This window comes from Podarcis liolepis (genome assembly GCF_965112155.1).
Source record: "Podarcis liolepis genome assembly, chromosome: 3".
In the NCBI taxonomy this organism is placed as follows: domain Eukaryota; kingdom Metazoa; phylum Chordata; class Lepidosauria; order Squamata; family Lacertidae; genus Podarcis; species Podarcis liolepis.
In genome coordinates this window covers 40889150-40902822 of record NC_139557.1, presented here as the reverse complement: position 1 = coordinate 40902822, position 13673 = coordinate 40889150, and the positions used below count along the sequence as shown (strand labels likewise).

The 13673-nt window shown below is 41.5% G+C and overlaps 1 protein-coding gene across 6 annotated transcripts in view; it reads right to left on the bottom strand.

The window, feature by feature from the left end:
* The window catches only part of MYO6 (myosin VI), a 108147-nt gene that overhangs the window by 54175 nt on the left and 40299 nt on the right, over positions 1-13673 (bottom strand). For all 6 annotated transcript variants that reach the window (XR_014524663.1, XR_014524664.1, XM_083497424.1 and 3 more), the window contains exons 6-12: positions 12811-12916; positions 11768-11823; positions 7455-7552; positions 7160-7324; positions 5565-5645; positions 1823-2003; positions 1098-1242 (exon numbers count right to left, since the gene is read on the bottom strand). Coding sequence is in view for 4 of the 6 variants with exons in the window: in XM_083497424.1 (XP_083353550.1) it covers positions 1098-1242; positions 1823-2003; positions 5565-5645; positions 7160-7324; positions 7455-7552; positions 11768-11823; positions 12811-12916 (832 nt within the window). In the remaining 2 variants the exon portion in view is untranslated. The remainder of the gene's footprint in view (positions 1-1097; positions 1243-1822; positions 2004-5564; positions 5646-7159; positions 7325-7454; positions 7553-11767; positions 11824-12810; positions 12917-13673) is intronic.

Below are 13673 nucleotides of genomic sequence, written 5' to 3'. Positions count from 1 at the left end.
CCTTGTACAGAATGACCTCCTTCCCCACTGCTGCCCTCCCACCAGCTGCATTAAGTCAGAAGTGATATCGAAGTGGCAACACAGTCTCATTCTGTTCATTAAGAGCTCTTCCCACTGGATTTTGCCTTCTCTTTTTGAGGAAAAGCCAGCCTCATCAGAGAAAGCGATACTAAGCAAGTGGTATGCAAAGGTACAAACTTTGGGCTCTTGACACAATGTCATGTAATTAAAATGGAAATTTGGGGTGGTGCATTGAAAGCCCACCTCAAACCAAACCAAGTCATCTTGCAGAAGTAGGCAAGGTTCTCAGTTAGCGTAAATCACTGGTAAGATGAATCATTGCGAGAGTGAGCTGTTAATAGCCGAAGTGACTGAACAGAACCCATCCACAATTCAAGCAATGTTGACAGGAGACAAACCGTTTACATAGCAGGCTATTTGCATAACTCATGCCTATAAAGCGGCAGTTCTGCTGCGCAGTGCTGCAAACCACACACACAAAAGAGTAAGTTGCAGTGCTTAAAGAACTGAGCGAACATTGGAGTTTTCCACTTCCATCTTTAAAATATTCCAAGGAGCCGTGCAGGCTGCACGCTTAGTACAAACATCATGCTTACTCCCAGGTTTTAAGCAATTATTGTTATGCGAATATGGATTCAAGCTGTGCCGAGACACACTGCAAGGCATTTTCACTTTCCCTGCTAGCGTTTGACAGGTTAATCATTAACAAAACTGCCAGGCAATTTTTTCCCCCTTACCGTTATTGCACAGATATATTCTCTCTTGCACACTGGGATGAAAGGGAGACAGAAATAAATTTGGCACAGCAACAGATGTTTTATTGCTCTTCGGAAAGTGCTATTCATCTTGCAGAACAAAGCAAAAAGTAAAAAGGAAAGGAACGCAACTCTAAATTTCTATTCCGCCATAAACAGTTGCAAGTAAGACATTTCCGAATAGCTCAAAGCAAAGATTTAATAGGCAATTTTTACAATCTCCGTTTTTTAAAAAAGACAACTACCATGTAGGGCAGCTGTTTGGGGTGGGTGGGGGGGAGAGAAACAAAGAGAAACACGCTGCTTTTCTGAACCACTTACTTTATAACCGTTCCTTTGGTGCCCCCTGCTGTTGTCAGCATGACTCTGGTGGTAAGGCTTACACGCAAATCATCCTGGTCCAAACCGAGGAGCTCCGCACAGCATTCCAGAGACTGGCTAGATTTATTCTTCAGAGTGCAACCACCTATTTTTAAAAGCAAAAGGGGGGGAAACAGCTAAAAAGTGGGTTCAAAAAAAATCATTAACGTAAGGAACCAGCAACTGCCTACAAAGTCCTTTTCTTTATACAGCTACTTGTAACACACAGCACAAACTATTCCACAAAGCATGAATGAACAAGGCAGAATCACACACATAATAATAGGCATATCTCTTAAGAAAGAAAAAAACCGTATTTTTTGCTCTATAAGACTCACTTTTTCCCTCCTAAAAAGTAAGGGGAAATGTGTGCGCGCCTTATGGAGCGAATGCAGGCTGCGCAGCTATCCCAGAAGCCAGAACAGCAAGAGGGATCGCTGCTTTCACTGCAAAGCGATCCCTCTTGCTGTTCTGGCTTCTGAGATTCAGAATATTTTTTCTCTTGTTTTCCTCCTCCAAAAACTAGGTGCGTCTTGTGGTCTGGTGCGTCTTATAGAGTGAAAAATACGGTAAATCGCCACACACAAACAAGGAATCCTCTGTGTTCCTTTGCTGAAGCGCACCAACTTTTCACCAAAGCATCAACACTGCTCGGTGCAAAATGAAACAAAAGTTACTGATCTAACCAGAAGTGCTGCCAGCTTCTTCAAAATCAATATTCCCAAGGTGTAGAACGCCAGCCACCACCCGGAAGAGATCCAGCTTCTCTTCATCATCTAAGCCAATCTTCTTCATCGCAGTGCACATTCTGTTGAAGTCTCCGTGATCATCGAGCAGAGGATCTTTCAGGGAGCCTGATTTCAAGTACTATAAAAGCAAAACAAAAGCAGTCTCAAAATGCTTGGAACTAATATTTCCATTGGTGAACATCCAGCCAAAGCAAGCAAAAGTGTATTTGATGGACAGAGCTCAGAAATACCACACATAAAAATCAAGATTTGTGTTCTAGCAAGGTTTGTCTAGCATTATAGATCAATGTGGAGGACGATGTTGAATGTGGAGAAAGGAGTATACGGGGCAGAGTGATTTGAAACTTCACAAAGATCTACCAGAAGAATGTATGGAAGTAGTGTTAAATATGGGAAGTATCTTCTCGTTTAGAAAATCTTCAAGAAAACAGCCCTTAAGAGTGAGGGCAGGAATTATTGTCCTCACTCTGAATAGGCTTCATAGCATTCTGACAGGGTAGCGTCACACTGTCACGGATGCTACATGATCCTCAACTGTTTGCTGTCACATAATCAGGTCAAAGCAGCCTGAGAAAGCAGCCAAACATTTAGGCAGTAATCAAGTAGCTGCATAAGGAGGAGCCAAGGACAAAGGAAGTTGCCTCACACTAATTCAGATCATTGGTTGATCTAGCTCAGAACTGTCAAAGCTGACTAGGAGCTCACGCCAGTGTTTTGGAAGGGAATCATTTGCAGGCCTACATGGAAATGTCAAGGGTTGATCTTTGAATAAGTTCTAACACTGAGCTACAGGCCCATCCCCATTTTGGCCCCCATAAAATGGAACAAAAATGTCTGCTTGCGAACATTTGGTTCAGGCCCAATATTAACATTCCTCAGTTTTGGCACAAAAAAAGTCAGGCGACAGCAATATACGTAGATTATGAATGAAGTGTGGGATCATAAAATTCAGCAGAAAAACAAACACTGGTCTGGCAAACAGAACTGTGTATAGAAGTCCATAGCCCAGTTCATATGAACTTTTATAGTGCATAAGAATTCACCAGGCAATGGGTTCTTTGTGGGGAGGGAAAGTTACACACAGTTATGGTTATTCAGCTGTTTTGAGTTCAAACATCACACACCACCACCACCTCTAAAATCTAAACATTTTAACTAAAAAGCAAGCTACTACATGCAAGGGTGTGGGGAAGCATGCAGAAAAATAATCCTTAAATCTTAAAAGTTCACTGTAAACCCAAAGAGAAGATGCAATTTGACTTGCATTGTACCCACTTTAATCCCAAACAAGGGAAACACTGATCTAATCATCTAAGAATAAAAATGCTAACATGCATCTGAAAAATTCACATCACGTAGCAATTTAATGAAATTAAAATTTCAAATTATACAAAGTGATCACCTCATCTTCCTGATAGGAAAAGGATAAAAATAATGTAAGCATTAATTGATTACTCCGCTTACTATTATTAAAACATGTTCAAGGAGATTTAAAGATGAAACAACAAAGATGACTTATACAATGGAATAGCTTGATGAAAGAGAATAACTTATAGTTAGAAAGGGCAGGTGACATTCTTAGGAATCAATTCCAAGATACATACTGAGATCACAGACTATATATTTGTTTAAAACCGAAGACAGAATTTGCATTCTAATATACCTCTGAAAATAGGTCATCCTTCAAGATCACATATCTATATTTAAAAGGATCCCTGTATTTACAAGATGGATCTTCTCTTCATTTAACATTAACAATCCCTTCAAGTTTTTGACACCAGGCTCATTCACATGGCTTTTAGCCCACAACAACCAAAGCTTTTGATCAGTACAGGGGTCAAGTAGATGTAAAAGACACATATCACCCACTGAACTGAGAAGAAGTTAGTTTTTTCACATGGCATCCACATAAGATGGACGGGTGGAAGGAAAAAGAAAAGTCAGGGCTCCCCGCACCTTCAACAGTTGAGCTGAAGAGGGAATTTCAGCAGGTGAAGTTTGTGACACAGCAGAAACCCTATCACCTTTTTTCACCTGACTACCCGCACCACAGCTTCCTCAGCAGTGAGAGCATGTCTTACACCTATGATGGCCAAACTTGGCCCTCCAGCTGTTTTCGGACTACAATTCCCATCATCCCTGACCACTGGTCCTGTTAGCTAAGGATGATGGGAGTTGTAGTCCCAAAACAGCTGGAGGGCCAAGTTTGGCCATCATGTCTTATACAGTCTGTGGCTAAAAGTTTATTTAAGACCCACAAATGCCACTGGTCCAAGCAGTCGTGTGAATAAATACATAATTATAAAGCAATGCCCACTCATGGCTAAATGAAGTTGGTTGTGCATTCTTTATATGACTGATCCTTTGGAGAGAATACTGTTATTTTTATTTATTTATTTTTATTATTACTTACACGTGTCTTATAATAGTAATAAAAATTAATGTCTACGCACTACATAGCAATACTAGGAGTTGGACAAATTACTTGATTGGACATTGCAACAGCTCCAAGCTACCACAAACAGATAAATTAATGAATAATCCTAAAGGTGCCAGTGCATAAGCGAACTGTTCTCCAATGTGCTTTCTGGGGTATAAACTATTCCTACATGCCCAAAGAGCATTGCAAGTTACAGAGAGAAACCATGAGCAGCTACTTACTAGCTACTTACCTAAGCCCAGCTTAGTCTTGTGGTACCAGCACTTCACTATAAGCCTGATGCTATGCCGCCATATGAGTGGTAATGCACTGCCATGGCAAGAGGATTTGCACTGAGAAAGGGATTTTTTTCTCTCTTGCCTCACTAGCTAAGACTTCATGTAAGAGCAACCAATAATGGACCACAGTTGCAATTGTTGTGGGCACTCACATGGGGAGTGAAGCATTTCTGTGAACAGGTACCCCCCCCCCCACTTGGAGGCTATATACTGGCGATGACTAGGGAGTGGGGACGTAGGGAAATCAGGATTAACAACCCAGCCCAATAGCATACTTTTATTGAATTTTGCTTCTCTGTTTGTTTATTTTACTGAGACCAGCATTACAAAATATACTCTGTACCTTTGGGCTTCTGCGGGTATTTAAACTCAACAATGTAGTGAAATGTTAAACTACACAGCAAGCAAAAAAATACCTGCTGTGTTATCGTTTCATTTCTATAAATAGTCAGATTGGGGTGGGGAGGGGAATCCAATTGGGTATTCAGTCATAGGACACCTTCCCTAAAGAATGTGTGCCAATGAAATTTCAGTGGCTACAACTTGGGCACATATGCAAGAACAGAACCTCCCAAGATTAATCCATATGTACATGAATAAAAGTTCGGTTCATGAAGGGAAGCCACAGCTGAGACAATGGGTCCCAGTTGAAATGCCCTTACATAGAGCAGTGGATAGGTTTTCCAGCTGCACATTAGGATCTGCATGCACTAACAGATGGCTGCTGTCATTTTTGACAGTGCCAATCATTTGTCTGAAGTACTGGTGGTGACATTCAGTCCCTGTTCTCAAACAAGAATCAGTGCTGCCAAACTGCTTGCATACAAAGCAAAAATAAGTCGTACCATGTGAACCAGATGTGAAATAGCAGCAAGCGATGGGCGGCAGCAAATGCTGCTGCTGCTCTGCAAAGTCTGAGCTTTTAAACATGAATGTAAAACATACGGAGTAGGTCTCATACCTGAGGACTTTTGCGGTTCTGTAAAATTTGCTTATCTGTTTCTTTGGTGGCAAAGTACTGAGTGCAACCACGATTCAAATACTGTTGTGAAGCAAAGGAAAACAAAAGATACATTTAACAACAAAAACTATAGAAGGAAGCAGAAAAATATGGTGTATCATCATCATGTTACAGGATGTAATTGTAAGATCATGTTACAGAATTGTTAATTTGCCGTGAGGCCTACTTTATGGTCTCATTTACATCCTAAGGTAAAGGTAAAAGTAAAGGGACCCCTGACCATTAGGTCCAGTCGTGACCGACTCTGGGGTTGCGGCGCCCATCTCGCTTTACTGGCTGAGGGAGCCGGCGTACAGCTTCCGGGTCATGTGGCCAGCAGGACTATGCCGCTTCTGGTGAACCAGAGCAGCGCACGGAAACGCCGTTTACCTTCCCGCCGGAGCGGTACCTATTTATCTACTTGCACTTTGACGTGCTTTTGAACTGCTAGGTGGGCAGGAGCAGGGACCGAGCAACGGGAGCTCACCCCATTGCGGGGATTTGAACTGCTGACCTTCTGATCAACAAGTCCTAGGCTCTGTGGTTTAACCCACAGCGCCACCCGTGTCCCTCTCATTTACATCCTATTATACATTTAATTTAATTATTTGAAAATGCAGGTATTATTTCTGGGTTAGATCAAGACTTTTTCTTCCATGAATAGAAGGGGTCCTATGTAGAACAGACTGATATCCAGTGGAAGCTCCCACCAGTGGAAAGGGAGGGGAGATTTGGGCTAAATTCCCCCTATGCCTGCAGCCCCTCAGCCCCACTTTCCATACTGTTCTGAAGAATAGGCCAACCTTTCAGTGCAGATTTTTGGGGGTGGGTGGGATGGGGAAACCAGCATAAATCACCTCTTCCATTCCTCCAGTGGAAATATTGCATGAGCTGTTCATGAGACCTCTGGGTCGAACCCAATATACTTTAAAACCAGGACAGTGGAACAAATAGACCCTTAAAACGAAATTCAATCAGAGAAAAACAACACCCATGGACTATTCATAATACATCGCTACAGCGAATTGAACTAGAGCAAATAGCAATTTTTTAAAAAAATAATTAAAGCAAGTCATAGTGGGCAGTATTTGTGGTGATGGAACATTTTGTTTTACCACGACGCTGAATTCCTTCCTATCATTTTGATCTGATTTCATATTATGTGTCATCCTGCAAACCATCCCACGCCTTGCGTAACAGGACACTAACAAAAATAAAATGTTTATATGCATGAAAAGATCTAACTGATAAAAAATACATTATAGGAGAATGCAGAAATATGATTACAAGTTGAAGATGAAACCACTTTCGGCACAAAAATCAAGGTTTAGTACAGGGGTAGCCAACTTGGCAGCTTCCAGTTGTTGTTGGATTCCCAACTCCCATCAACCCAAGCCAGAAGGGACAATTGCCAGGGATGATGGGAATTGTAACCCAGCATCACCTGGATGACACCACGTTGGGTACCCTGGTTTCATGTCTGAATTGAAACAACAACTTCACTGTAAGCATCCTGCAAGATGGAGGAAAGTGGGGAGGAAGAACAATAAACTCACTCTAAAATTATCTGGCGAATTTAAATAGAGTTTCTCTCTTATATCTTCAGAGGCTCCAGCACACAGCCTGTAGAAAATATGGTAATTCCTTTCTTCTTTGCCTTGAACGCAGATTCTCGATTTCTCCAGCAGATAATGTGACACAAATCCACCAACTACTGAATTCTAGGAGGGGAAAAATAAAGCTTTTCTGAATGAGGAAATGGTTATGTTTAAAGGGATTTTCCAAACGAGATTACAGAAAGAAAAGGGAAGTTCCTGTGCAAACCTACCATGCACAAAAAAGTACTGATACCTTTTCATTGAAATGGATTTCGACAAATTTTCCAAAGCGACTACTGTTGTTGTTACGAACGGTCTTTGCATTTCCAAAGGCTTCTAGAAGGGGGTTGGCTATTAAAATAAGAAGAATAAAATGAAAGTGGATTAATATGATTTTTTTCCATTTGAAACAAAGGTGGGGAGAATAATTATTTAAAGCACAGAAAAGCAAACACATTTTTTAAATCCCTAAATGTGTTACTCTCTCAAAGAATTTGAATATAATTACATTTTTCAAAATAAATTATAGGCAGATCACCTCATCTTATATATTATAGATAAACACACAGTCATTTCCACCCTTCCATCCTTTTTACAATACACAATTCAAGAAAGAAACCCTCAAGAAAATCTATAAGGCAAGTTAGACTTTGCTCTAGTCCTTAAGATGCTGCCTAGAAACGGTCAGAATTATTAGGTGAGCAAAAGCTAGCTTTGGACAGAAAAAAAAATGTCACACATTCAATAGCTTGTTTAAAGCAACTGCAGCTGCATCCCCAAGCACATGAATTATCTCATTCCTTGAGAGAAGGACAATGCACAAGGCCTGCTAGCTGCTTGTGTGATCCCCAGATCAGGGCAACTATCTGATAACGGAAAGGACAGCCCTGATCCCATGGCTCGGCTACAAACACAAACAGAACCACTGGCCTTGCAACAAGCAGGTGCCTGGAATCTTGCCCGGACTATGGCCTTTAAGCTGCACTGTCGCATCACTGGGCCAGCAAAGACTGCACTCCTCCTTCAACAACTAACCAAGCCATCAAAAACAATGCAAAACAGCATAAGCACATGGCCACTTGCAATTGTGGACTGCTCTTCCCAGGGAGACGCCCCTGCCACCATCTTTATCTAGTTTTAGGCTCCAGGCAAAAGCTTTCTTTTTCACCCGGGCTTTGGGCCCTGGATTTGAAGGGTTTTTAAGTATCTTTGGCCTCTTCTAGTGTGGCAGGATCTGTAAGTCCTGTCTTTTATTGAGGTTTTAAAAAGTTTTTATTCTGCTTATTGCAGTTGGTTTTAGTATTTCTACTGAGCCTATGAGTTACTTCCACGAGTAAAGCAACTAATAACTGATACAAGATAATAATAATAATAATAGTAATAATAGGCTATAGTTTCCCAATGGTAAGAAAATTTTCCATGCAGGGCAGGTACAAGGCAAATTAACAATATTAAGCAGATGCAGGCATCATTAATACAAAACAAAGCCACTGATATCGCTCATTGCAATATCACCGTAAGGAAGGGATGGGGAACCTGAGGCCCTCAAGATGCTGTTGCACCACAATTCCCATCATTCCTCACCAAGAGAAACGCTGGCATGTTGTTAAAGGTCCAGCACCTGTGGGGAGGCCCACATGTCCCCACACCTGTTCTATAATTGTCCTGCTTGACCAGACCACAGTTTACGTAGCCCAGCACTCTATTTCCAACAGCAGAGGCTTCTGGGAAATCTTAAGAAATGTATATTTATCACTGCCTCTGCTGTTTCTCCCACCATTTGGCATGTAATATCAAGCCTCAGCAGGGATGTTGCACTCAAGGAAGTCCACATTTAGATCCCGTCCTCCTCAGATTCACATTACTGCTACACACAAACGTTTAGCTAACGCCACATTTTAAAATTGCCTTTGCCTCAGAAAACATTTATCTGTTTAGTCCCAACAATGTTTTAGGAATTGGGGAAGGGGGGGGGGAGCCAGAAGTACAAGCATTAAAAAGGAATTTGGACTTCTGTCTCTAAGGATATTTAAAGAAAACAAAAAATCAGTACTGATCTCAAAATAACAAAGAAAAGCAAAGATGGTAGCTGACAGCTCTCAACCAACTTTTTAGTTTTCTTGCATGTGTGTGTTTTTTCTTTTTTTTTATCCTTGATTTGTAACACATAAAACAATTTGGGTTGGTAGGTGACCTTTCAAGCTATCCAATTTGTCAGGCAAACACACAAAAGAATCACAACAAAGACTCAATGTTTACAAGTACTTCAAATGTGAGATTTTTTTTTTTTTTTTGAAGAGGCTACAAAAAAGGCTTTGTGAACAAGTCCTTCTGTTGTAACAATGCAGCCACACTGCACACATGCATGTTAAGATGTGCAAAAGAAGACGGGTGCTAGTGTGCAGCGGTGGCAGCTGTTCTAGGTAAGAATGTTTTTTCAAAGCTTCCTCCCCAACCCTTTTGCAAAAAAAACCTCAAACCTCTAGCTAGCAGGGTTCAGGAACTGTGCAGCTTCAAACGCTGCGTCCAACTGTCAGCCATGGATTTGGAATGCCTATGTATTTGACTGTTTTTAAGAAACATCGTTCTCAGGTCTTTCATCATTCACTAAAGGTGGACACATTGCTCTCTGTTTGACACTGGCTAGAAAGCAGGGAGAGAGATGCTCAGTCTAGCCTACCCTCCAGTGCCCCAGTGCAATGTGCCCTTTCACAAAGGCACACATTGCAGGACTTAGCTTTTTTCTTTATGTATCTAAATCTAGCTTTCTTTCTGTCCATCTATCTATATCTGGCTGCAACATCATATGGGACAATTTTAATTGCCCAGCTGAACAGGAGACTCTTCCTCTCCCATGTTATAATGAGCATACTGACTCAGGAATGAAATCAGGCATGAAACAATTAAGAACTGTAGGATGGTACCAAAGGTACGGAAGGTGGGTGGTTCTATCCTTTGCTTTGCGCCATTCTATCTTTTTAAGCTTTTGAAAGAAGAATGCAAATTTGGAGAAATTATTTCTCATAACCCTGCCATGGATTCAAACCTGCCCTTCACAGAAGGGGTGCTTCTCACCTAAGCCACCTTCAGATAGTCTCCATGCAGAGAACCTACAGGCGGGAAGGGGAAGTGGGACTGTGCCACCGGCTCCACTCTCAACATTCTGTATGGATGGCACTAGCCATGCTACCTAGGCATCCATGTGCTGACGGCTGCTCAATCATGCACTTTCCCTATGTATGGAAAGCCAGGGCAGGAGGTGGGGCTTGGCCACTGGCACACGGCCTTTTACTTCCTTAATCCATGCATAGTGTCTACATGTGGATAATGCCTCAGGGAGACTGCAGTACAGAGGTGGGGGACCATTTGCAGCCTGGGGGTCATATTCCCTTCTTGTGCAATCTTCCTAGGCTAGTTTCTACACACATTCATACATGGGCACTTTCTGTGCTGGCTCCCCGATTGTGGAATGCTCTCCCCAGAGAGGCTCGCATGGCGCCATCATTACATGTTTTTAGGTGCCAGGCAAAAACATTCCTCTTTACCCAGGCCTATGGCTATTAAATATTCTATGGTCTGTGAAAGTGTGGCAGAGTAGACTGTTATTATTATGATTAGCTTTACTATTAGGCTGCCTCTCAGTATGTTTTTTATTATGTTTTTATCATTGATGCTCTGTAATGTGCTTTTAATGTTGTACACTACCTGGGATCTTCTGGTAGAGGGCAGTATATAAATTGAATGAATGAATGAATGAAATAATATACACTCCTCTCCAGCAGGAAAAGTAAGAGCTAGAGGCAGGATCATAGTTCAAGGGAAGATTTCTGGGTCTGCAGAGAAAGGTTTAGAGTAGGGTTTTCCAAAACTCGGTTCTCCATCATCCCTGAGAACTGGTCCTGCTAGCTAGAGTTGATGGGAGTTGTCGTCCAACAACAGCTGGAGACCCAAGTTTGGGAAACATTGGTCTAGAGGGTGACTTTTGGCCTCAAGACCTGAACCCATTTCTGCTCTAATATGGATGAGAGGAGTGACTCCAAACCCAGATAAATTATTGTTCTTGTATGCACAAGACTTTGCTCAAGCTCCAAGACTTGTCATAGCCCTCTCATTACAGACTCACTCTTCTGTAACTCAACCCTGGCACACCACGGTGAAGTCTTCTACTGGTGCTAGTACAAGAGTTCCTAGAACAGGTTCAGGTTCTACTTCCACAGATAGTTGCTTTTGCATCCAAGGCCCTGAGTCTGGTAGAAGTATTTCTGATTTGGATTTAAAGAGAGAAAGGAAGCTCATTCCCGATTCCTATAGACCATAACCATTCTGAGGTCAAATGCTGAAAGTGCCTACTGTTTGTCAACTGAAGCTTGACAGAATGAGACACCCTCATATTTGGTATCTTGGTAAGATAACTGGGCACATTCATTAGTATACTTTCCAATACATGGCCTGTTATAAGGATGTTATACAACACCACATTTCAAAATGGCAGTGTGATACCTATTTCTTCCACCTCAGCTAATTATTGTTAATTTATACAAATGAAATTTAAGCATGACCAAGTACCTTCTACAATTCTGTCATCAATATCTTGACCACTGCCATAGGATTCAGTCAAATACCTGTGTGAGAGAAAGAAATGAAATGTAATCAAATATATGTTTTCATATTTATATAACCATCACCACCCCAGGAATAATTATCGAAGGGTGGCTATATAAATTGGATTAAATAAATGTCACCACTTTTGCATTACTTTACTTGAGGAACAGCAGACAGTGCCATTTCCCTCCCTCCACCCTGGTTGTGGGCTGCATCCAAAAGTTATGCAAGTGAAAGAATTTTTGTGCAGTCGGGACCTCCAGATTACAGCTACCTCTCCTGGTAGGTGTGGAACTTTCCAGAAGAAAGTCTGCGGTGTGGCACCGGGATGTAGTGGAAGAGCGGAATTGGCAAAATCAGACAGACAAATATAAGGAATTCAGGAAGACTTCCCTGAGGGGAGTGGTGCCTAGGAAAGGGTTTTCAGTGACCTTATGGGCCTGCAATTGGTGGGGGGGGCAGGGTAGAGAGGTTGGGAAAATGCTGCTATATAAGCAGTGTTCACACATGTAACGTTTGGATGGAACCCTAGAATGTATGTTCTGTGTCTGAAGAAACTGTTTTTTGTCCTAATATTTTTTATCCAGTGAGACAGCATGGCAAATAACTAGTGTCTTGGTATGGGAACACCTCAGCTGAAGTTGACCTCTGGGTCTATCACTGATTCTCAGCCTAGGCAATTTCACAGGGCCATTGGGAATATAAAATGATGTTAAACCCATGCACACCATCCCTGAGTTCCTTGGACAAAGGGCAATAAAGAAAAGTACATTATGAGGGCAATGAAAGAATCACGATGCGTATTTTGAAAGCTTCCTGTCACCAGGAAGTCTCTGGGGCAGGTGGGGCTCCCTGTACATAATGGAACCACCTTGGAATTGCCATCCACGCTGTTTTGTGTATCTGAATTACACCCATTAGGAATTTCAAGATTTCTTAAGAGAGATTAAAACAGCCAGCACACAGTATTTCATTCAATGGTAATGTTTTCAACTATATATACAAACCGTAAAACAAATTTAGTGTTTTCTGTCTTGCCAGCTCCGGACTCTCCAGACACAATGATCGACTGACTCATCTTGAGTACTTTCATATCACGAAATGCTTTATCGGCTGAAGTAAACATTTAAGAGGACATTAAAATGGATTCATATAAAACAACACAGATCAATGTTTTCATTAGCCTTTTGAACACTATGTAATGTTCTTGTGTAAGCATCATCTGAAGTAATGAAATCACAATGTTTTGAAGTACTCACCTGAACTTATTTACTGCCTGAGAATTCTTTCCAATACCAACAAGCAATATCATGCTAGACCGACAAATAATGTTACTTTATTTATTTACAACATTTATTTCCCACTTTTATACAATGCAATCTATAAAGTGGCTGACAAATATATGAAATTCGTATTTGTTGTTGTTGTTTTAAGAAAACAAACACATTAAAGGAACTAGGTCCAAACAGAACAGAAGTAAAAAAGTAAAAAATAAAATGGGAGCTGAAAGAGCCCTCAAGCTACCTGTCTTTAACATGGCACCAAAATGAACAAAAAGCGTGTTAGAAGCAAATTTTGCTTTGGAGGCAACACCACTGAAAGCACCCACCTCACCTCCGAAGGAGGAAGCCCATTAGATTATAATCTTGGTTAATGGACAAGCTCACAGAACATATTGCACTAATGTAACCTGGAGACAGCCAATGTATGGACAACAGATTAAGAGAGCTGGAGTAGGGTGACCATGTGGATCTAGGGTGTGATGCATCCACTCATAAAAATCCCACTCTGGATGCAATGGTTTGCAATAACTCCCAGCCAGTTACCAATACTCCTATGGGGGGGAAGGTGGTGGAACAACTTCAGTTGT